We start from the raw sequence: 25,887 nt of genomic DNA, 5'->3' as shown, positions 1-25,887 counted from the left end.
TAATCATCCTTGACTGTGTGTGGGCCCCACAAAACCTGCTGCCAGTTGGGAAAAATGAGGAGGAAAAAATATTAATAATTTTCTAATTACGCTCTTTATCCAAAACAGGGTTAGTATGATCATGTTAGGATAAAGCTTTTAATCGGTGAATGAACACGAGCAAGGTAAGCGCTATAATTCAACAGCCCAGAGTGACCAATCTCAGTGTTTACCTTGGATTTTAAGAAAAGCTAATGCTTCCGGTCTTCAGGGATGGTTTTCTCGTTTAGGAAGTTTTATAAATATTGGCAGAACACCAGATACTATAACTGTCAAAGTCTTTGGTCAACAGTTCTGGGCAAAACCAAACATGACATCAGAATAAAGGCTCAAACAGGAACTCTTTTTTTTTTTTTTTTTTTTTTTTTTTTTTTTTTTTTTTTTTTAATTATTACACTAATTCAGTTAAAAAGCCAATGTAATAACACATTTGAATAAACTTGCATTTTTTTGGACAATTAGAAGTATGAAACTGTAATGTCTGGAATTACTTACTGACTGAAATCCTGAATGATTTACCAGCAAAGCAAACATTTTATGAGGGGTGTAGCAAAAATTATGAGGTAAAATCAGGGACGTGAAATCAGGCACAGTGACAGGTATATACATTACTCCTCAATAAATGAAATAAAAGTGACTTACCTCTGCTGTCTGACTGCTAAACAGCAGTTACTGATCTGATGGGGCAGTAGGAGTGTTGCACAGTGTATTGCTCTTGGTAGAAGTAATTGCAAGACTACGGCTTTTGCTTGCGTGTGTATATGTATTTTCTTGTGCATGTTGCAGTGTAAGATTAACAAGCTGGCTATAATTTACTGTACTTTCTAGCACAAACATCATCAACATTACCGTTTTGCTTTGTGCATTTGTATGTGTGTGGGGGATGTATTTAAGATTAACAAGTTGGCCATATTTTCTTTTATATACAATCATAAACATAGACCTTACATGTGATAGGTGGCTATCTTTGGTGATTTGGCAGGAAAAGAATGTGTGTGAAAGCAACTGTTCATTGCTACTGTGGCAATCCCCTCTCTGTCTGTATGTGCGTCTGTGCATGAGCTCTGGTTGACCCCAGCATGTCAAAAACATGTAGCAGGTGTGTGTGTAAAATATCATTGATTTTTTTATCTGTGTACACACACAGTAATGCTGGGCAGTTACATAACTCTTCTATGTAGTGGCTAAAAAGACAGTTAACAAGTACTTCTATTTCAAGAGTAAGGCATAAAATGCATCACAGAATATTTAGACATTTAAAGCTTCCAGGAATCTGGTGGCACCCGCACCCCAGAATGTATAAATGGATTTTGACATGGGCTTAGTGGTAGCCTTTACCATCAACAGCACCCATTCTAACTCCAGCCCTACTCAGGTGTGTGTCCAGAAGGTTGCTGAAAGTTGTGGAGAGTTGGAGATTGTGTGTTTACTTCTTTAATTCTCATCACAATCAAACCTTAGAGGTATGCACAGGAAGTCATTATAGCTTCTGTTGGGAATGGGGGAGTGTAGTCATTGTTTATTTCACTTTTTTTCACAGATTTCAGAGGTGTACTCAAAAGGTTACTGTAACTTGTGTACGGGAAGTGTATCGTCTATGAGCAACAAAGTGGAATTCATTTCTGAAATCATTATTTTTTTCACTTTCATCACATTCCCACACCGTGTACATATACAGGTGGTTGCCTTTGGGGGATAGGTGAGAGGAGGTGGGAGGCATGATATATATTGTGTGTTTGTATGTATATATGTAATGTGTGTGTGTGTGTGTATATATACATTTATATTTATATATATGTATGTGTGTGTGTGTGTATATATATATGTATATATATATATATATATATGTGCGTGTGTGTGTGAGTATATATATATGTGTGTGTATATATATATGTATATATATATATATATATATATATGTGTGTGTGTATATGTGTATATATATATATATATATATATATATATATATATATATATATGTGTGTGTGTGTATATATATATATATATATATATATATATATATATATATATGTGTGTGTGTATATGTATGTGTATATATATATATATATATATATATATATATATATATATATATATATATAGATATATAGATTCACTACTGAATCCCGAAATAACACAATCCCAAAGACCTAAATACTGAGACTATAAGCCCAAAACCCCACATTACCGAAATATTAAAACCGCGAAATTCAAAATTGCGAAAGTACTGCATACGTACAGCACACAGACAAACATACACACAGCCTCCCCCCATAACCAAACAAACCACCCTACACTAAAGATCCCCTCTCTCTCCCCACCACAGGTTATACAAAAACACAAGGACACAAGGACTACATGTCACCGGAATGTTCCTTATGAAAGTGACTAGCCACTGGCTATCCATATTACCTTTCTTAATGTTTGCCAGATGCTTCAAAATTCTAGTTTTAACCTTCCTTTTGGTTTGCCCAATATACCATTTGATAGCATCACACCCACAACCCAAAGTATAAATGACACCACACGAATGGCAATGAAACCTATTCTTAGATACATATTTACATCCATTAATAAGAGTGTTGGAAATATTCCTAATTCTACCACACACACTGCAATTTCCACAAGGAAACAACCCCATTGGTTTAGAAATAGCCAACTGTCCAAAACAAGGATGATTTTGCAACTCCTTCAGATTGCAGAAATGGCCATAAGAAAACTTGATATATTCTGGGAAGAATGTCTCCAGAAATTCATCCAGAATAACAGTAGGCAATAAACTCATGACCACCTTTCTCATAACTTTGGAGAAAGAACCATATCTGGTAACATAATAAAGTTTTTTGCCACCATCCTTCTCCACCAGATCAACCTTATCATTAAGTGTCCTTCAAGTCCTAGCAATGTCCCGCCCATTGCAAGACTCTCCTCCACTAATCTAAATTTAGCCCTCTCCAAAACATCCTTAGAATAACCCCTGTCCAGAAATTTTTGTTAAACATCAGATAAATAACCTTGCCTAAATCTGAAGCATTCAAACAAATTCTCTTGAATTCACCATAAGGGAGAGAGTTAATAAGATGTGGGGGACGCATGCTAGAAGCGTGAAGAAAATTATGCATGGTCATGGGTTTTCTATAAGGCCTAAACTGGATCTTTCCATTAGCATTCACAAAAAACTCAACATCCAAAAAGTTGATAGAGGTATAGTCAACCTGATAACTAAATTTTAAACTATGATCATTGCCATTCAGTTTGTCTGTAGATTTATTGAAATGTTCCACCGTGCCCTTACAAATCAAAAACAAATCATCTATAAAGCTCTTAGAGCTGATCACATTCTCAGAAAAAAATTATTAGAATAAATTCAAACTTACCCATATATAAAATCGCATATGAGGGTGCGAATGGGGCACCCATAGCAGTCCCCCCTTTTCTGTAAAAAAAAAAAAAAAAAAAAAAAAAAAACTTCCCCTTCAAACAAAAAGTAATTGTGGGACAAACAAAAATCAAGGAAATCCAAAATATAGGATGTACATGGGCCTTCACCCAATATACTGGCAATAGCCTTAAGATCTCATCTAGAAGAATATTTATATACAGTGCTGAAACATCCACTGTCACCCAAAGTAATCTTTCTGCCATTCACAACCCTTAATAAGCTCACATAGTTCCTGCATATTTTTAATATGTGTGGGCACTCTAATAAAGATGTTCTTTCAACAATTAATCTACCAGCACCCACACATTCTGTGTATAAGAACCAGTACCCAAAACTATTGGTCTACCAGGAGGGTTCCTCTGATCCTTGTGGATCTTCAGAATGGCATAAAAAACAGGGTCATGAGATTTCGCAATTTTGTAATGTCTTGTGGAGACAAAAAACCCAAAAGCTCCATTAATTCATTCTTAAAATGGGTGACAGGGTTGTATGACAATTTTTCATAGTTTTCTCCATTATATAACAATTTATAGACCATGCCATTGTACTTTATTCTATCCATAATCACCCATTTTCTCCCTTTATATGCCTCCTTGAAAACATAATCATTCACACTTTCATGTAGACAATTAAGTGCCTGCCATTCCGCTTTTTAAGATTAAATGTTTTACACTTAACATCGAAAGAGAGTTTAAAAAATGTATTATACAACATCTTTTCAAACATGCATATAATGGAAGACAGTTTGGGGGGGAATAAAAAACGCTTTCATAGAAGGGCATTGAGGGAAAATTCAAATGCTCACAACCAGTACAAAACACAAGCCCTTCACTCTCATTTTCTGGTGCACCATCACTTTCAAAATTCAAATCACCATAATCATATATTGACAAATTTAACAGTGTGTCACAATTTTCAGATACATTTCATTTGTTTTCAACAGCACAGTCCCCTCTTTTAGAGAAATAAACTTTCAAATATAATTCCAACAAAACCTACTTGCCTCACTCAGTAGGTTAGCTAACATTGGAGATTTGGTAGGGACAAATTTAGCTCCTTTCAACAAAACATTATTGGCGATTGGAGAAATTTGCAAGTCTGATAGATTAATAATCTTTAAAGAGTCAGACTTGATTAAATAGCCAATGTCCAAGTTTGTTTCAACTTTCTGTGGTAAAAAAAGTAATAGTTAATTTAAAACACTTGCCCCTGTGTCTGTTCTTTCTGCCTTTGTTCCGGCCATCTTGCTGAAACCCCTTCAGCTGCTCTGATTGGCCACCTTGTACAGGCATATCCTGGTTAGGGAGTTTCTCAAAAGAGACACTCTTTTGGGATGCTATTTCAACTGATGAAATAGAGGAATCACATACATATGAGGAACGGGCACCAAGCAGTCTAAATTTAGACCGCCCTTGACGTGTTTTCCTTTGCCACTGATTCATTAAATGGCTATGAAAGTCATTAATATTCCTGGTCAACTTTTTCTTTCTTCTTACAATAGTATCTGATTCTACCCTTTCCAGTCTCTGCTTAATTTCACTCATTTTGACAACAAACAGAGAATTGGATACCTCCTTCTTCAGTGAGTCTTCCAAACCGGAGATCTCCTGCCATAATTTGTCCAGTGATCTTAAATTCCGCTTAACAAAGATCCGCAACCAACCCAATGTACACTCCAGAAAGATGTTTCCACTCCTCACATGGGTCTTGTCCTCATCCCCGAATTCCCAAGCTTGCAAAGGATCTACTCTGAGCCCCCTAGGAGTGATGTTCAGGCTCAGATATTTTTCCAGCAATTTCACATCATAGAAAAGATTCAATTATTTGGACATTAGCCTATCCAACTGCTCAAAGCTGGCAGAGAAACCATTCTGTCCCATGGAGCTCCAAGGATCCAGATCCACAAATTTGGCTTCTTTCTCTCACAAACTCAGAGAAAGAATAGATATCTGGGGTTACAACAGTAAGAAGTACCCGTGGCACGGCTTTTGCTCGATACAAAGACATATTAAAAATACAAAAAAAATGCCATGTACTAAGAAAAAAAATGAAACCAAGCCACATGCAGATGAAATGTTTATTATCCTGGTACTTAAGCCTTGCACTTTCAAAGGATAAACACTTCAAACTGCCAACTTATTAAATAGTCACAGATTTTTAATTAATTTCATTTAACTTAATTAAACTTTGAAAATTCCCATAAGCATTTAAAGTGACACTGCATTAACCAACATACACAAAAATCCCAGCACATAAAATCTCACATATTAACATTAAAAATTCAATAACACCTCCTGATTGAGATCCCTGGGGGAAGAGAACCATGATTAAGTATAAATGTAGTTTCAAGCTGATTTAACTTCCTAGCAAAATCCCCTCTCTCCCCCATCACAGGCTGTGCTAAAACACTAAAAAACTAGGACTCCCTCTTACCGGAATGTTCCTTATGAACGTGACTAGACACTGGGGTATCTATATTACCTTTCCTAATGTCTGCCAGATGCTCCAAAATTCTAATTTTGACTTCTTTTTGGTTTGCTCAATATACCATTTGATAACCGCATACCAACAACCCAAAATATAAATGACACCACACGAATGACAATGAAACTTATTCTTAGATACTTATTTATGTCCTTTAATAAGAGTGTTGGAAATATTCTGAATTGTACCACGCACTCTACAATTTCACAAGCAAACAAAACAACCCCATTGGTTTAGAATTAGACTCCTATTTTTTAAAAAGTTAGTAGATCTGGATCAGTGTGGTTTTGCAAAGAGGCGGCAAACATTTGACAGTATTAATGCAACAATTATGATCTAGATGGAGGGAAGCAGAGTATAAGGAATCACTTCTATTTTTGATGGCTGTTGCTACAGAGAAAACATTCAATAAAGTCAGATTGTGTTTTTGAGTAGGGAAATGGTATCATTTATATTTCCTGGTAGAGCGATAGGTCTACTGAGGATGATATATGAATGGTTGGAGGCAAGAAATTAAGTAGGACAGTTACTGTCTGACAAGCTGTATTTAAACAGTGGAACCAGTTATAGATGTCATTTTCCCACTGTAGTTTATTTTATGTTTAAAGTCATTGGCTAAGAAAATAAGGGAGTCATAAATTCAAGGATATAACTAGTATGGGACTTAAGAAAAGTTAGCTTTATTTGCAGGCATTGTTTTTTTTTGTTTGTTTTTTTGTTTTTTGTTTTGTTCTTGATAAATCCAGAAAAGGACATTTGGGTGTTGTGGAACATTTTAGACTATTTTATGTCTTTTGGAATATAAAATAAATAAAGATAAAATAAATACTATAGTGGTAAACTACGTACCCATGCATGAATTGATTCAGTAATATCCATACTTATAGGGACATGATAAGATTAAATATTTAGGTGCATGATTTAAAAAAACATTCTGTTACATTCACTAAGGATATGTGAGATGAAATTAAATGATAATACAAAAACTGAGCAACCGGAAGCACTTGTTTATAGATAAAGATAATCAGATAAAAGCAGTGAAAGTAGTTTTAGTCCCCTTATTCTTGTGTATGTGTCAAGCATATTTTTATTAACCAAAGGAGAAGTTCAGGAGGATGTTAATAAAAAATTGAACTAATTTACTTGGGAGAAGAAGAGGGCAAGAGTTAAGTAAGATGAGTCAAGTCTCCCAATAGAACAAGGTGGTTTTGCATTAATTTGAAGGGTGACTTCAGAGCTACACATTTAAAACTGATGTACATGATTCAAGCAGAAGGTTATAAATATAAGTGGAAACTGATAATGATGAAGTCGGGAAGGATTTAAAAGATAAGAGAAACTATCATTTTGGATGCAAGTCCTTAAGGAAAATAAAAGCAATACAGAATATTATATTTCTTAAGTAACAGAAAATATTCAAAGAACTAAGCCTACATGGGAGTGAAAGAGAATTTTACCAATAGTTATGTCTGCAAGTAGGAGTATAAAATAGGCAAGAAAGGGATAGAATTTACTGGAAGAAATTAGCAAAGGAACCAAAATACTGGGATCAAATAAGGGAGAGAAATATAACCAAACAGAATGAGGCTAAGCAGTAGTTTGTACTGCTGGTTATAGTCTGCCTTATCAAGTAATGACGGTAGAGTATGACCAAAGAGAAATGGATAGGCAAATGCTATGTAAAGACCAGTTCTAGTAATGTTTTTGGTTGAGTCTAGAACAGCAGCTGCCATTACAAAGGTATAATTATTAAAGGGTATAAAATATTGCATGAAAACTGTAAGAGTCAATCAGAGGAGGTTAGCTACAATTGAGAAAGGATAATGGAACTATGAAACTATATCCCAGTTCGTATTGGGCAGAGCCCCTCACTGACTCTCTTCAAGAGAAATCTTGATGAGTGGATGGGAGATCGTAGGTTTACCCCAGGGGTCACATCTGTGTCACTGCTAGACAGGGGCACAGTAAACTAATTCTATTATATAAGGGGACCTTCATTGTGTCACTACTAGACAGAGGCACTGTATTCTAAATTTATTCTGTACATTTTTTGTACCATTTCATGGGGTGGCAAAAGCCACATCACTATGGCTAGGCTTACAAATGCCCCAGGGCAGATAGCCTAGTACTATACTATGAAACTATGAAAGGCACTTTACAAAAGAAAAGTAGGAAGAAACTTGAAAGGCTCCCACATATGCAACAAAATTCGGAAGGCTTAGGATTTTTGTGTGGAAGTGTTTGTATAGATATTTTAGAGTAGATTTCCGATAATTTTCCTTCTGCTAGATATCAACTGCTGGAGCTGTGATAGGGTAGATAGAGGTATTTAGAAATGTATTTTTAGGAATGCGATGAGTTGAAAGATTTTAGAAATTCCCTACAGTGTGCTTTGATAGAAGTGTTGGGGGAACAAATAATTGTAATTAAGGAAAATACTGTTTTGAACTGGTATATCATATCTGAATTACTTAGACATAGTAACAACTTATTATGTTTGTTATTGGCCACCAAAAATACTTAAAAATGTAAATCAGAATCTTTTCCTAATATAAAGGAAGTTTTGAGTATTGTAAATGAGATAAAAGAAATGGAGGTGGGGTCTTCAGAAAAGGGAAAGGAAAACGTTTTTTTTTTGTTTGTGTAGTAATGAATGTTATTTGTAGGAATAGTATATGCAGAATAATGTTCTGCAGGATGAATGAGGTTTAAGGGAAGGCAAGAACTGAGCAACATATAATGTTGGATTGAATGAAAATTGTTGATTAGAAATTGTGTATGTATACTGCATGTCAGTAACAATGAAAATGCTGTTATAGTTTTTCTTTTCTATTAATGTATGCATAGCCATGTTACAGATTGCAATGTGGTGATTTAGTAAAGGCATTTGAAAAATAAACCTAATTGTTATACTGCTTTCATACTCTTTCCTGAATAAATGTCTGCTCTTAATTAGCACACCTTATGTGATATGCATTAAATCACATTGGGAATAGTTTGTTGTTGCTTATTTCTGTCAATGAGTAAAATATACACCAGGTATATTAAGGTATACCATGATGTGGAAAAGGATTATCAATATCATTACTAGGATATTTTGAATTACAGATTCATATAATTACAGCAATTTGTAAACTATCAAGTGACATTGAGAATGAAAAAAAAGTCTGAAATGGCATTTAAATTTTTTTTTTTTGAATCTGATATTTTTTTATGAAAGCTAGGGTTCTTACCCTTTCTGACTCATCAACTCTGAGATCACCATACATTGGAAGGAAGGAGATTTCTCCCACTGCAGCAACATACTTGATCAATGCTAAATTTTGGGCACATGTAAAATTAGGACCGACACACTTATCCATCCTATACCTATTCAGTGCCATGGTTTTTGTCAGTGATGAGTGAGTAACGATTGTGTACAGTATGCCTATTTATGTGTTTTTCAGTTTAGATATTTTCGGAGACCGTTATCAGACCTTGACTTATTTTCAGCTGTTGAGAGCCAAAGCACAGTAGTACACTTGCTAAGTTAATACTGTTTATTTTACTGAATGGTTTGTGGAATGGAGTAATCATTTACTTCATAAAAAACTAGGAATGCGTAAGTGTAAGTCTGCATTTGTGTGATGGTGTTGGACAGTACTAGATGAAAATAAAAAGTAGTTTGACAAACAGAGCTTACATTTCTTAAATGTTGCAATTTTACTTTCTAGTTTATAATATTATCTGCCGTGAAAAAGATGATGAGGATTTAATGACTGTGGAAGACAAACATGTCTTAAAAAGAGAAAAGCAAGCTCAAGGAAATTATGGGTAAGTCTGGAAAATATTAATCCCACCCAAAAAAACACAGATGTGGCATATGCATGTATTGCTTTTTTTGACATATTGGTATACGGTAACTGTCTTACAAAGAACAGAGTCGCATTCAGATTAGAAGTTTTTGCTTGATATAAACATTTGCATGCTAAAAATCCACCTTGAGACTTAATGATTACTAATGGACAGTGGGCCTCCAATTAATTATTTTTTCTTACAGTATTGTTTTGGTTCCCCTTGCAGAGCACAGAGGTTTTGGGAATATGTCAGCTGTTCATGTGTTCCATTTGTTCTTTCTTATGTGTGAGTGATGGTTAGTGAGTCCTTGAACTCCTCATTGTGACAGAGTTTTTCAATGCTGTCCTTACAAATGTTTGTATGTGTGACATACAGTTACATCAGTTTGCAGGCTTTTGCTTTTAGATGGTCTCTCGTTCTTGTTATACCAGTAAATGTTTTCTTGTGGCAGGAGTTCTACTCTACTACGGTGGCATGCAGGTTGTGCAAGGAACCCACAGGACATTTCTGTGGAGAAGGCAAGCCAGCCATCAACTACCTACTACTCTTCCTGTGTGACCAGCCCTCTGACATCTGGGCTGCTAATCGGACCATTTTTTTCTGGTGGGCTTGGAGAGTGCTTTGGAAATAGGCCAATTCCTGTAGTGTGCGTGTGTGTGTGTGTGTGTGTGTGTGTGTACATATATATATATATATATGTATATATATATGTATATATACACACACATATATATATATATATATATATATATATATATATATATTAATGGTGTCTGTTACTGGTATGATGGCTAATGTGTTAACTGTATACTAACAAGACTAAATAAGTATGTGCATAAGTTTTCTGACTTTTTGTTTTATTTATTTTGTATTCATTTTGACAGTAGTTTCTGCATGTTTGATGTCTGCTAATTGTTGAAAAGGTACATCTTTGCCTTGGTATGATCTTTAATCTAGTCGAGAGAAAATACAAAATAAAAATGGCTAAAATTTTCATTCAGGATCCCTAGGTATATCAAACCAAAGTGTAAAAGCTTTGTATCAGTACTACTCACATAGAATACATGTTTATTAAAACAATAGCATATGTTTGCATTCATCCAGTTTCAAACTGTTCTTCACATCCACTCCCCTCTATGTTTAACACCATTCTCCCTTAATCAGTATCCTATTTCTTGTTTTCCTCTTTCCTCAACTCTATGTACTCCCACTTGTCTGACTTTTTTTTCTGTTGATTCTCCTTACTGTGTAGATAAACTCAAACCATTATGGGATTTTTGTATGTGTGGTTCTTTCATATTGTACTCCTGTGATATGTTAATAGAAACTAGTAATTACAGATCTTTTACATTGCATCTGACTTTATAAAGTGTGATATGAAAAATATATGTCTTGACCTTCAGCAGTTTGGTTTTATGAAAGGGAGTTCATGTTTCCCCAACTCACTAAACAACATTGAACTTGTCGCAGAGGCTGTTGGATAGTGGTCAAGCTGTACACACTGCCCATCAGGATCTGGCAAAGACATTTGACATGATCCCCCATTCTAGTCTTGTAAAGAAACTAAGAGACCTGAATTTACACTCATCTGTAGCAGGTGGATAGCAAACTGGATGAAAGATGAAACCCACCTAGTTAAAGTAGCAGGTGCCATCTCAGAAAGCAGGAAGATAACTAATGGCATATTTCATTGATTAATAAAATCCAAAAGCCACCAACGGACTCTTCAAGAACTGTAAAAAAAAAAAAACAAAAAAAAAACATGAACGGTAAAATCTCAAACACCTCGAAAGCTTTATTACAAAAAATAAAATAAAAACGTGGTAAGTGTTTTCATTCCATACATAGAACTTAATCAGACCAAGTAACTTATGATTAAGACTCCAATTAAATACCTTATCAATAAAATCACATGACTCATAGCCATTAATGAGTTAACCTTTTCCTTTTAAACACTACTTTATAGTGCTTCCTCGCATTCATTCCAGGGGAACTACAGGCATTTAATCTTAACTGCCAACAATATTCTTTCCAATCCAACTCATCTTCAGCTTCAAGTCTAATATCATAATTCTTTACTTGTTCAATCACAGCAAATTTAAAACACATTCTATCTTTTTATTAAAGTGCTTAAGTTTAACATGCTTCACCAGAGTATTACTTAAATCAAGGACATCTACTGCTCTTAAATTTTCGTACGTCTGTCTACAAAATTCTCTTACAGTTCTCCCTGCATAAAATGCAGAACATAGTTCACAGAGGGCAATATAAACAACATACTTTGACTTACAATTAAATTCACCTAACAGCTTTATATCATAATTTCTAGCTACTACTTTAATTTCATTGCCTTCATATATACGTTTACAAAAACTGTATTTCATGCATCTGAACATTCCCATATTTTTTACGTCATGTCTCTTTACACTTTCAAAACTTCTGTAAACATTTTTTTTTAATTTTTGCCTCTTTTGGACACAAAAGCAGAACTTTCACCTATAGTCTGCTTTAAATCTGGGAAATTCATCAGGAACCTCCAGTTCTTATTAATATTTGAATATCAACTTCATCCAATGAATTTTCGAAGACACAAGCTGTCAAGTAGTTCTTCGACTTTGATTTTATTTCTTCCCTTTGTCTTGTTCAAAGATGCCGTCTCATTTATAACATCCTTCATTATACTAGTCACCAGATCTATCAGATAACCTCTTTCCCAAAACCTCTTTTTTAAGGCTTCATACTCTAAATCCCCCAAAAATACGGATCTTCCTTAAGGTTGTTTAACCTTACAAATTGCCCTCTGACTATACTTCTTTTTAAAAAGGTATTTAATCGACATCTTAATCATGAGTTACTTGGTCTGATGAAGTTCTATGTATGGAATGAAAGCACTTACCAAGTTTTTATTTTTATTTTTTTTTGTAATAAAGTTTTCGAGGTGTTTAACATTTTACCATTCGTGTGTTGTATTTCATTGATTGGTGCTGGGACCCCTGTTATTTAGTATAACCTTCTTCAGCCAACAGTAAATCCAAATCTGTGGTTGACAAAGTTTGCTGATGAATGCAATCACCCCTTGACATAGTGTCTGTGAAGCAGAGGCTGATCTTCACTAACTAATGGGGTACTGCAAAAGGGCTAAAAATAAATGTAAAAAAATTAGTATTGCTGCATTTGGCAAAACAAATCTTGTCTCCAGTTTACACTCCTACAAAACCGCACATAGTAGTCTGAAGTCATGACATCTGGATTGATACATCCCTCTGCTTTGATCACCATATAGCATTAGTAGTCCGGAAAGCTTCCTGTTTATCAAAATTGATATCTAAAGGCATCTCATCCAGTGAAAAGAAGTTATTGTCTCACTGTACTCTGTTCCAGTTAGGCTAATTATAGAATACTGTACTCCTACTGGTATTTGCATGTCTACACAGACTACACAGCTAGAAAAGTCCCAGCATTTCCTAACCAAGAATGTTACTGATCTAAAAACTCTGAGTTACCAACACAGGTTTGAAGCCCTATCGCCATACTATGCCTCTTATAAACTTGTGCATCTCTATGTCTTGCATTCTTTTCCTTCAAAGACCAAACTATCCTTGATCAACTACATCTCTGCAAGATGAACAGCTCCACTAAGTACGAGATCTTCAACAACGTATAAACAAAACATGATGGAAGGACAGATTCATTAACATTTACGGCATTTCTGGAGTAGACTGCCATTATATGTTGAGCAGTGACCTTTGCATCCTTCAAACCTAACCTTTGATGATTGGATGGGCATCTGCAAATTCATCCTGGTCCTGGCTTGATTTCTGTCCTAGAAGCAAGGAGGTACATCATGAAGGTGGGTATTGGCAAGGGGCAAATGGTGTCATGACATATTTGTCTTGTTATAAATATGATCTTGTGATCCAACAGCTAAATTCAAGGAATTAATTCTTCCTTTGAAAGCTCATAACTGCCTTGACTAATTTTTATCTTGGTCTTTTTCTTCCTCACTCTTTTCTTTTAGTTTCATCTTCACTCTTGTAACCACTTTAAAGTTTGGTCTGAAGTTGTCTTCATTTGGTCTTCAACCTGGGGGAACATGGATCTGCCACAGATCTTACTCAGCTCCATATTTCTCCAGCATCTGATCCAAGCTCCTTCCCTACCCATAATGTCCCTACCTCCCTTCAGATCTCATTTGCCGTGCTCATGTAAGCATTGTGATCCGTTGGCTCTGAGCTATTTTTGGGTAAGTGTGTCTATATTTTCCACTCCAGTTTCTCTTTCTGTCTAGGAATTCTCCTTTCTAGCTTTCCTATCACCTCCCCTCCCCTTTTCACATAAGTTAAAAAAAACAAAAAAAAAAACATTTTTTCTGTCGTATCTCTAGGTGTATGTATGTGTGTGTGTGTGTGTGTGTGTGTGTGTGTGTGTGTGTGTGTGTGTGTGTGTGTGTATTTTTATTTGGTTTGGGCCTACCTCTCTCTCTCCTGACCATGACAGAGACTCTCAAACCTGTTTTTTGTAAATGCATTGAGTGTGGCCATAAGCTTTCCCCAGCTGATGGCCACACTCTGTGCATTGAGTGTCTAGGAGTTGCCCACCTTGATTCCTCCTGCTTGATCTGTACAGGGGTTCAATCCCCATACATTGAGTGACAGGAGGAATAAACTTATTCTAAAAGGCCTTCTCCCCCCACCTACCACGGGGGTCCAGGCCACCTCTTCTACTGCTACCCCAGCTACGACTTCTGTCTCTACCCTGATTTGAGGGACTCAACCTCCCGCCAAGAGGACTGGCGGCGGTGATAAGCACAGGCATAAGAATAGGCTGAGTAAGTCATCCTCAGCGGGACCACTCAAGCTCCGCTCGGCTCTGAGTATTGAGTCTCCCTGGCTCCATTCCCTTCATTTCTCCCTGGAGCCAGAGGTGGTTTGGAGCCATTCCCCAGTATTGGCATCACCTCACCGGCCCTCTAGGCCAGTGTCGGCCTCTTCCTCCAGATCCACCCGTAGCCTTTCCGAAGCCGAGGTGGACAGGATGATGTGGAGATTCATCTGCACCCAGATATAGATAGGAGTCTTGCCTGCCCCCTCTCCCTCTTGAGTGTGGGGCATGCAATCTGCTTTCATCCCAATTACTCCTTCTCCGATATAGCCCCTGGTTTTGGAGTCCTCTGATCCAAGGACCCTTGACGTTGACAGTACCTGATACCTCGACGCCTGTCATTAAATTGAGTAAGTTGGATCTGATCAACTCAGATCCATCTGGCTCTCTGAGCCGTAGCCTTTGTGCCGGATTCAAAGGGATGATTTTGGCTTGGAGTTTTTCAGAGCAGAGCCTTCCATTCAGAGTCTCTGTGCCTGGAGGTTTGCCTCCAGCTCTCCTGTTGATCCAGAAGATTACGGACCCATCTGTAGCCCCTACTCAGGTGGTTCTCTCGATTCCATCAAGACCCTTGTCTTCGTAATCCATCTTGGCTTCCTCTGTTTCTGGTCCGGATTCCGCCATCTTGCTACCTCAGGGACAGCCTGGTGCCTCTTCACCCCAAGGAGGTTCATCGAAAACGTACTTGTAAAAGGAAGCATATAGACTTCCCACCAGAGTCTCTCATGGAAGACACCGACTTGGAGGAAGGGGAGGGTTCCCGCTGATCACCCCTGGAGGATGTCTCATTTGGAGTCATCAGGGGGTGGTCCATCCAAAAATAAAACCCTGACAAGTCAGTTTTCCTGGAGGCATTTGGCGCAGGACCCTCTACTTCCTGGGTGTCTCTTCCCCCCCCCCCCGCGGATCCTCTGGTGGATCTTGTGACATATTGGGCATGGAAGGAACCCGACATGATGGAGCCTATTCCCAAATGCACCAATAAGGTCATCAGTGCCCCCACAGACAAGTCACATTGGTCAAACTCTTTGGAAAGACGGTACGTGACACACTGGTCCAGACCAAGAAGGATGGGAGGAATCAGCGGGGGGCGAAGAAGATGTGGTTCTGGAAGTCTCAGGGTTCTTCCCAGGATGCTTGGGACTTGCCTTCCCCCAGAGGCAGAGGAGGGTTCGACAGATGCAGCCCTCATGGCATATGGGGCCCGAGGAATCAAGGGTCTCTGGATTCGTTCTCAGACAGGCCCATGCAGCAGCCCTGAAGAGTTTCCCAGCTGCTCGTCTCTGGAGGCAGTCGGGGGGGGTCGACTCTCGCAACACCCATCAGCCTGGGAGTCAATTACAGACGATCAGTGGGTGCTGCGAATCATATCCAGAGGATATTCAGTCCCCTTCTTTCAAAGGCCAAGCCCAGTTAAATTCCTTCCGGATGTTCCACCTGTGCAAAGGGAGGCAGCAGCACAGGAAATTTCCAAGCTGCTAGAAAAACAAGTCGTCCAGCCCATCCCCCCCAGACCAGTCCAGATAAGATTCTATTCCAGGTTCTTTTTGGTGCCAAAAAAAATGGGGGACTTGAGGCCAATTCTAGATCTCTCTACCCTGAATCTCTCAGTTGTCAAAACGAAATTCCGGATGGTCACACTCCAATCAGTCCTGCCCTTCTTGCAGGAAAATGACTGGATGTGCTCAGTAGACCTTCAAGATGCATGCTATCATATCAAAATGGACAGACGCTCTCGGAGGTTTCTCTGCTTCAAGCTGGAGGCCAGTCATTACCAATTCAGAGCGCTACCCCTTAGTCTTACCACAGCCCTCAGGGTGTTCACCAAAGTGATGGTGGTGGCAGCAGCTCACCTGCGGCTGCAGGGCTTCCAGGTCTTCCCTTACCTGGATGATTGGCTCCTCTCCACCCCCTTCAGGCATTGACTCTGCCAAGCCCAGGGCTTTCTCATCCATATCGCCCACCAGCTGGGCATCACCATCAATCTCAACAAATTGGAGCATGGTTGGACACCATTCAGACCAAGGCCTTCCTGACACCTGACAGATTTCACTGCCTCAAACAGCATTTCTTGTACATTCTTCAAGTTCTATCTCCTCCTGCATAGTTGGTTTTAAGGGTGTTAAGGTCCATGGCGGACACAATCACCCTCCTCTCTGAGGGTGCTCCAATGGACTGTGGCGGTCTAGTGGTCCTTTCTGGATCTACCACTGTCACATCCTATTCGTCTGTCCCGGGCATGCAAAGATTCTCTTCTTTGGTGGATTCAGTCCCCAGATCTTCTTTGTGGTCGTCCATTTATTCTCCCCACCCTTCTGACCATGGTGACCTCAGACGCCTCCCTGCTCAGGTGGGGGGCATTGCTTGGGAAGAACAGTTCAAGGCACATAGTCTTCTGTGGAGAACCCAGTTGCATATCAACATCCTGGAGATGAGAGCGGTGCTATAGGCATTGCAAGCTCTTCAGGCCCATCTTCCCCTAGGGATGATTACCATCCAGACAGACAACATGTTGGTAGTCTGGTATATCAACAAACAGAGGAGAACCAAGTCTTATCCCCTTTGCTGCGTAGCCATGAGATTGTGGGAGTGGGCGATCTCCACCGGCCATTTTCTGGTGGCAACACACATTCCGGGGAGGTCCAACATTCTAGCAGATAGGCTAAGCGTGTCTATCCTGATGCCTTATGCATGGTCTGTGAATTTCGGAATCCTTCAGTAGTGAAGCAGATCTTTCTAAAGTGAGGTCAGCCTTGCTGCGATCTCTTCACCTCTTCTTCCAACATGAAGTGCATTGAGTTTTTCACTCTGAACCCCCTTCCAGGGGAGCCCCTCAGAGATGGTCTAGTTCATGCTTGGCCCTCCGGTCTTCTCTATTCTTATCCTCCTCTTCCCCTGATGTCAAACTTCATCCAGAAAGCACAATGGCTGGGGAGCTCAGTTATCCTCATTGCCCCCTTCTGATCTCGCCAAGTATAGTCTCCTTCTTTGTGGTGTCATGTAGTGTGTCCTCCCTGGACATTGAATCCAGTTCTGGGTCTGATTTCACATACTTCAGTGATGCCACATCCAGTTCTGGCCAGTCTGAAGCTCCCTGTTTGGCTGCTCCAGTTCCCATGATAGTTAGGACTCCCGGGTTATCTTCTCCAGTTAAGAAGATTTTGGTAGCAGCTCATAGGTCTTCCACGACGAAGATTTATTCCAGTAAATGGAAGCATTTCTCCATTTGGGAAGCGCAACAGGATTTGGATCCTTTCACTGCTCCAGTTCCTATCATCTTGGAGTTTCTGGCAAGCATTTTCCAACAGGGTGCCAGTCTCTCTACAGTTAAATTTCAATTGGCAGCTATTGCTAATTTCCATACAAGGCATAATTCAGCTTCTCTAGCCTCTTCTAAGGTCTGCAAAGCCTTTTTGAAGGGTACTTTTGTTCTTGGGCAACCGATCAAGGACCCTACGCCTTCTTGGGATTTTACCTTCGTCCTTCAAGCCTTGGTTTCTTTCCCTTTTGAACCCACTGCTTCAGTGGATCTACAATTCCTGTCTTGGAAGACAGCCTTTCTAATTGCTATTACTTCAGTTAAAGGGGTGTCAGAGCTTCAAGCCTCATCGATTAAGCCCCCTTATATGATTTTCCATAAAGACAGAGTTTCTCTTTGCACTAATCCTTCATTTTTACCTAAAGTGGTCTCAGAATCAAACATCAGTCAGGTTATCAACCTCCCTGTCTTCTTTCTGAACTTTTAGAATAAAGGGGAGTATAACTTGCACTGCTGGATGTTCATAGGCAATTACGATTTTACTTACACAAAAGAGGCCTTCCGCAAGTCTGATCAAATTTTTGTTTCCTATCCTAAGCCCTTTTTAGGAAAGCCTGCATCTAAAGTCACCATTGCTCATTGGATTTCTCAGTGTATACTTTTGGTGTATTTAACAAAGGGAGTGCCTTCTCCAGGTCATGTTAAGGTGCCTTCTGCTAGATCTGTGTCTACTGCAGCCGCCTTTTGGTCCAGAGTTTCCTTGGATGACATTTGCTCTGCAGCTATCTGGGCATCTTCACATACTTTCATCTCCCATTTACAAATTGGATCTTTTCTCCAGAAGCAGGGCATCCTTTGGCTCCGCCGTGTTATGGAATATCCTTTCATGAGGGCCTCCTAGGTGTTTGGTAACTGGGGACTCTTTCCCACAGGTTGAAGACCAAATGAAGACAACTTCAGTTAAAGAAGTTATGTACTCACCATAACATTCTATCTGAGTTGTTGCTCTTTGTTTGTATTCAGCCATCCCTCTCTCCTTCCCCCTTCCTCATATGGGCTGTGTGGTGGTCTGGCTGAATAAGACATGACCCTCTCTTTACCATAATCTGTTATGCCTATCTCAGTTTTTGGTGTCAGGTTGGGTTGCTTTGGTGGGCAACAAACTCGATCTGAAGGGAGGAAGGAGACCAGGGCATTATGGGTATGGGAGGAGCTCTGATCTTATGCTGGAGAAATGCGGCCAAGTCAGATCTGTGCCGAATCCGTGTTCCCACAGGTTGAAGACAAATGAAGAGCAACAACTCAGATGGAACATTATGGTGAGTGTATAACTTCTTTTTTATTTTATGTGTGGGTACCACTGCTATAGTTTATCTGTTTGTACTATCTTTCTCTTTCCATTCATGTTGGGGTGAGTTACTCTTCAGCTACACTTATGTAGCTATAGTAATGGTATTACCCTTGGTAATATTTTGTGCTGTTCAGCTTAATAGTAAAATGGTAATATTTCTTTTCTTTTTTAATTTTTATTGCTCAGCAGTGAAAACAAAATTACATTGAGATTAAACGAGTTAACATTTCATTCAAACATTTACAGTTTTGGTCATTCTGGTTGTTATTGTTCAGAGCTTTTAGATTTAGTTTGTACGCCTCCTCCCCTAACACCTTACTGCACGAATTTTTCCTTGTGGAATAATCTTTATGTTTCCAAACTTTAAGAATTAATCATATTTGGTGATTCAAAGATGGCCGCCATTCTTTAAACACTGCAAGTCTACAGCTCTTAAGATATCAGAAATAAAAACTAACCCTGTGGAGATATCACAAGATTTAATACGCTAATTGGCAGCAATAACTAAAGTACTAGGATCTATCTTTGTTTCTGAGAGGAAAAAATAAGAGAAAAAATATTTTGTAACATCAGGATTGGAACTGATGGTCAGCCTGACTCTGAACAGAGCAACAAACTAAGGAATTACATATCTCTCAGCTGAAGCCTTACTTCTGGTATAAATACATTTGCAGTATATCAAAATGTCAAAAGAAGACAAAACTATGGAAATCACAACTTCTAAAACTAAACTATCAGCTTTGCAATCTCCGGAGAAAGAAGCTATTTTTAAAAGACAGAAAACAGTTACACAAAGGGAGACTGCAAAAACAGGAATAACAAACAAACCAGATCAACCGGTCAGCATGGAGGAAATAAAATCAGCATTGTTACCTATTCAAGAAGCCTTAAAAGATTTATCAACTCAAATGCTTATGTTTAGTGCCACATGTAATCAAATTTTGGAAAGGATGGATAAGTCAGAAACCAGAATAGCTGAAAGTGAGGATAAAATAATAATGCTTACGAAAAAAACAGACTCTCATGACGCAGACATTCAAACCATGCAAAATAAAATTTTAGACCTGGAAGCAAGATCCAGATGGAATAATATAATAATTAGAGGACTCCCAGAAACAATTCAATACAATGAGCTTAATGCTACCATAATACAAATACTTGAAACACTGTTTAAGGACTCTGACAGTGTTAAACAGATTGTTATAGAAAGAGCTCACAGAGCAATCAGAGAATCATTTGCTTCAAATGCACCTAGACCTGTTTATGCCAAAATACTGAATTACCAAGATGCAAGCAAAATACTTCTAACTATTAAAAAGAATGGTGGATTTATCATGTGGCAAAATAACAAAATTTCCATGACACAGGACTTACCAATACAAATAAGGCAATCCAGGCAAATGCTAGCTCCATACTGCAAGTTTTTGATTGAAAAAAACATCAGATTTCAAATGAAGTTTCCTAATACTTTAATTTTCACAGTAGATGGTACTAAATATTCAATAAACACTAAAAAAGAAGCAAAACCTACCTTTTTGAAGCTTTTCAAGGCACTGCCACCTTCAGAAGTTTGATCAAAGCATCCAGGCTTTTCTTTCAGCATTAGACAGACTGGGATTCCATAATTATGATGATCCGAGGCTTTATAACTCTTTGTTCTTTTTTTTTTTTTTTTTTACCAGGCCCTGGGAAACACTTAATTACCTCTTTATCTCAAAGTTCCAACGTGTCCACAAGGTTTTTCCGAGGATTTATGGCTTCAACGATCGTAAACAAGCCACGAAGTAGCAGGAAGTCCTTTGGAGACTGCAGGGGGACTGATTTCAATGTAGCGCATCCAGGAGGTCCGTCCGCGAACTGGTTCCCCCGTCGCGAAATCGAAATGAAGACAATAAGCTGATCAAGCAAGAAGGACTATAGGGAAGCTGTAGAAACTGTTTAAATTTAAAAACGAAGCTTCCTGGACTTATTTGGAGGGTAAATAGCTTCAGTGTGGTATGAGGAATGTACAACTGTACAGGTAGGAAATACTAGTGTGAATGGGCTGGTTAAAATAGAAGGGTATTACATTGTACTGTGAATGAATATGGTAATTGTGTCTCTATTTTTGTTTTTTTTTCTCTCTCTTCTTCTCTTAGATAGTTTTTTTTTTCATTTTTAATTAGGAAAATGTATGTGTATGCTTTATTTATTAACATGATGGTGTTAGTATAACAAATGTATGCAAAACTGTGTGTTTCAAATATCACATTTAGTTCTTTCTTCTCTCTAGTATTTTAAATGTATTTTATATGGACACAGTCATTTAGCCAATTGCTTTGTGTAGTACAGTTTTATTGTTACCCATAATATTTTACAAGTTTTAGCAGACTGTTACTTTTGGAGGAAGACAATTAACTAAAGCAGTTAGAACATTTAAATAAAAATAAGCTTAGAATTGTCTTGCAATGTTTAACAACTGTTTGCTTTCTCTGAGAATTAATAATTACTATTGTATATGACAAGAAGTTAAAATCTATTATTGTTATTGCTGATTATCGATATAGTGAGGTATTAGTTAAACTGGATTTTCATACAACAATTAGTAAATGTGTTTGACTATATAAATATGTCCAGAGCTGTAGTTAAGTAGTTAGTAGTGTTTATTAGGGAATGTTTGGATTAAGCTTTGTAGACTTAGAGATAGTGGTTGTAGGTTTTTTGCATGGGGTTTTTGTGTTAGGTTGTAGAGTTAGAAATTTAGATAACCAGAGACATTCAAGGAATGTGAAAAACCTGTGTACATCCTGGTCCAGAGGAATAGTGGATAAGCACTGGGTAGGGATGGGATGTCAGATTTGCATCCAAATAATCTATGATATGTTAATATACTGTAATCTAAGGTTGTCTCTTAATAGTCGGAATAGGAATACAATTTTGAAAAGCTTCATATGTGGATAATAGAATCTTGGAATGTTAAAGGACTCCAGAACATGGGGAAAAGGAAGCTATTTTTACACCTGTTTTTCCAATCAAAAGCAGACTTTATTTCACTACAAGAAACTCATATGACTAATGATCAGTGGGATACACTGAAGGATAAGAAATGGATTAGGGAGATAGTGGCGGCGGAAGGGACAACGAACAGTGCAGGGGTGGCAATTATAATTAAAAACAGATACCAAGAGAAAATCTTAGATGTCAAAGTAGATAAAGAGGGACGGTGGTGTTTAGTGGTTCTGGTATCCAAGTTCTATGATAAACCCATATTACTTATGAATATATACGCCCCTTCCACTAATCAGCACCATTTTATAACTTCACTTTACTCCATTTTACAACAATATAACAACTGTTATATATTAATGGGAGGTGATTGGAACTCGTATCAAGATCCCAAGTTAGATAAATTCGGTTCATCTAAAGCTTTTAATAAACAGGCAATGATAACATTGAAGGAATTTAAAACCGATTTTAAATTATATGACCCATTTAAACATACAAATACACAAATGAAAGCAGAGAATTTTACTTTTTACTCAAGTTGCCATAAAATGTGGTCGAGAATTGATTTTTTTTTTATATCAGAAGTATTGATTGCTGCTGACCCATGTGTTTCTACCCAAGCTCGACAACTATCAGACCACTCAAAGATTACATTAACACTAAACAGTAATAATATGAGTAATAGGAGACTTCGAGGATACAATTGGTCTTTAAATCCATATTTACTAAGGAAAGATGACATATTGAAAGAAGTTAAAGAGACACTTAAACAGTTACTCCATAACCTCCTCAAAAATAGACACCCTGTTGATATAGATTGGGCTACAACTAAAGCCCAAATAAGAGGGATTTTCCTTCAGAAAGCTACTTACTATAAAAAAATGCAAAATAAGGAACTACAAGAATTAGAAACCAAAATTAAGTCACTAGACCAGGAGTTAATGAGGAACTACAATAAACAAACAGAAACAGACTTATTAAAGTGTCAAAAAGAATTGTTTTTATTACATAATAGTAAACTATCATTTTATGAACAGAGAAGTTTAGTAAAATACGCAAATCATATTCAGACTCCCTCAAAAGCACTAGCACGCATTATTAACCAAACGAAATCAACACTATTAATATCAGAAATATATTATAGCAATAAAACATATACTAATAAGGCAGATATTATGAATACTTTTGAAACCATATTTAATCAGGTATATGGTGATCAGCAGACACTTTTACCAGATAAAGTTAGGAAAGATTTCTTACAGAAGATCACATTCCCGAGTATTGATAATGAGTCTCATAGGGATTTAATTAAACCGATTTCAGCGGAGGAGGTAACAGAAATAATTAAGAAGCTGAAACCACATAAAGCCCCAGGGCCGGATGGATTGACCTCTGAATTCTACAAAACTTTTAGTGAGATTTTGAGTAGAATACTTTCACAGACATTTAATTATATAATTCAAAATAAAATTAATGATCCCCACTTTAATGCTTCAAAGACAATTTTGATACCGAAAGAAAAAAGTGATTCTAAAAACCCAGATAATTACAGACCCATTTCACTCCTGAACACAGACATGAAAATTATGACATCTATCCTGACAGACTGAAAAGGGTCACAAATCTAATAGTATCAGAGGAACAGGCGGGGTTCATGGATGGGAGACAGACCACTGATAATACATTAACACTTCACACATTAATTTCCTATGCCAAGCACAAAAATCTCAATATTTATGCACTTATAATTGATGCACAGAAAGCATTTGACAGAGTTAATTTGGTGTATCTATTTGATATGTTATCATACTTTAATATACCTCAGGATTTTATCGTAACATTAAGGAAAATATATAACAACGCATATGCAAATGTATTTATCAATCAAGAATGCTCTAAAAGAATACAAATTAAAAATGGTACCCGACAAGGGTGCCCATTATCTCCTATTCTATTTAATCTTTATTTGGAACCATTATTTTTACACCTTAAACAAAATGTTTTTTACAATCCCCCAATATTATATGGGATGAAGATAAATATGGCTGCTTTCGCAGATGATTTAAATATATACTGTACCACACCTGTGTCAGATTCTGAGAAAATATTAAAAGCAGTAGAAGACTTTAAGAAAATCTCTAACTATAAACTTAATTTTAAGAAATCCAAAATATTCCCATTAAAGACACCTACACCCTTTTCATTGCTACCATTGTTAGGACGGGTAATGACGGAAGAAAGAACAAAATATCTGGGTGTTATATTTTCAACTGATAATAGAGATTTTTTTATAAATAATGTAAAGATAATCCAATAAGTGCCTCAACGGGGCAAATGCTTCTCTGCAGGAAACCCAATCAGTCAATAAAATAAATGAAATCAGAGATAGCAAACCAAGTACCAACGATGAATATAGCAATAAATCCAGCATGTACACAGTCTATGCGTATTCACCAGGCACAGTCTCCAATAATCCAGCAAGTTAAAATATTTATTCAAGACAAATTTAAAACAGGTTAGCGCTTTCACCGATATGGCTTCTTCAGACCTTCTCATTTAATTAATCTAGAAACAATTTATATACACTATTTAGGCGGGAAAACCATTCATTCTTAAAGATATACTACAAACAAAAACAGTAAAAAACTTAATTATTATATTACTAAATTCATTTAAAAATCTATATAGTCATTATACTATAACTAAAATAAACATGATATAAATACTGCACATATTATAAATACTATACATAAAATAATCAGTTCCAATTCATCTGTGTAGTTTTTTTGTTCTCAGAAATGGTTTTACTGGAACCATACCATTCAGACCAGGTGGGGCATCAGACCTCAATCTAATGATCCAATTTGCTTCCCTTGTTTCAGTATAGGTCCTGATGTCCCCCCTCACGGTCCTGGTATAATTTGCTCAACTATTAAAAATTTAAAAACATGTTTGTCCCCTCTATCCATAACATGTCTCGCCAAAGCATTCGTTTTCAAACCAATCCTGATGTTATATACATGTTCACGTATTCTATCCCTCAACATCCTATTTGTTTTACCAATATAGAATATCAGGACGTTCTGAGGAAGCTCGCTGTGGTAGCGAGTGAAAGCGCTAAACCAGGATTTTTGTACAACATTAAATTTGTTCTTTTTACCATCCGGTGGATTTATTTTGCTGACAGCTGTTTTAATACTGATATCAGTTGCTGTGTGGAAGGAACTGTTTGGGGAGGTGTTTTTTGCTTCTGTGCTATCTAATTATCATGAGACATCTAAAAGATCTGGCTACAAATTACTTTAATAACTTTGAATTTAAAGAAGAGGAATTAAATATATGTTGTAATCTGTGGGAAGCTCTGATACAAGACAAAAAATATATAACTTCCTCATATAAACTGATAAAAGAGATGAAGTATAATAAACATTTTCTCTTATCGAATTACTGGAGGGAAAAATTAACATTAGTTGACGATAGTAAGATCTTGGAAGCATTTAAACTAACATTAAAGTCAGTATCACTACAAAAATTACTATTCACACAATTGATGATATTCAACAATGCCTACTATACCCGTCTTACTCTTCATAAATTTGACTCAAAGAA

The 25,887-nt window shown here is 37.3% G+C and overlaps 1 protein-coding gene across 2 annotated transcripts in view; it reads left to right on the top strand.

Moving 5' to 3' along the window:
* Positions 1 to 25,887, top strand: part of NVL (nuclear VCP like) — a 1,985,423-nt gene that overhangs the window by 121,396 nt on the left and 1,838,140 nt on the right. For both annotated transcript variants that reach the window (XM_044058761.1, XM_044058752.1), the window contains one exon: positions 9,679 to 9,778. In XM_044058761.1, the coding sequence (XP_043914696.1) occupies positions 9,720 to 9,778 (59 nt within the window). In that variant the 5' untranslated portion in view covers positions 9,679 to 9,719. The remainder of the gene's footprint in view (positions 1 to 9,678; positions 9,779 to 25,887) is intronic.

Source organism: Protopterus annectens, chromosome 1.part2 (genome assembly GCF_019279795.1).
Source record: "Protopterus annectens isolate FY-2018-M chromosome 1.part2, PAN1.0, whole genome shotgun sequence".
Lineage (NCBI taxonomy): Eukaryota > Metazoa > Chordata > Ceratodontiformes > Protopteridae > Protopterus > Protopterus annectens.
This window is presented reverse-complemented; position numbering and strand designations above follow the sequence as displayed.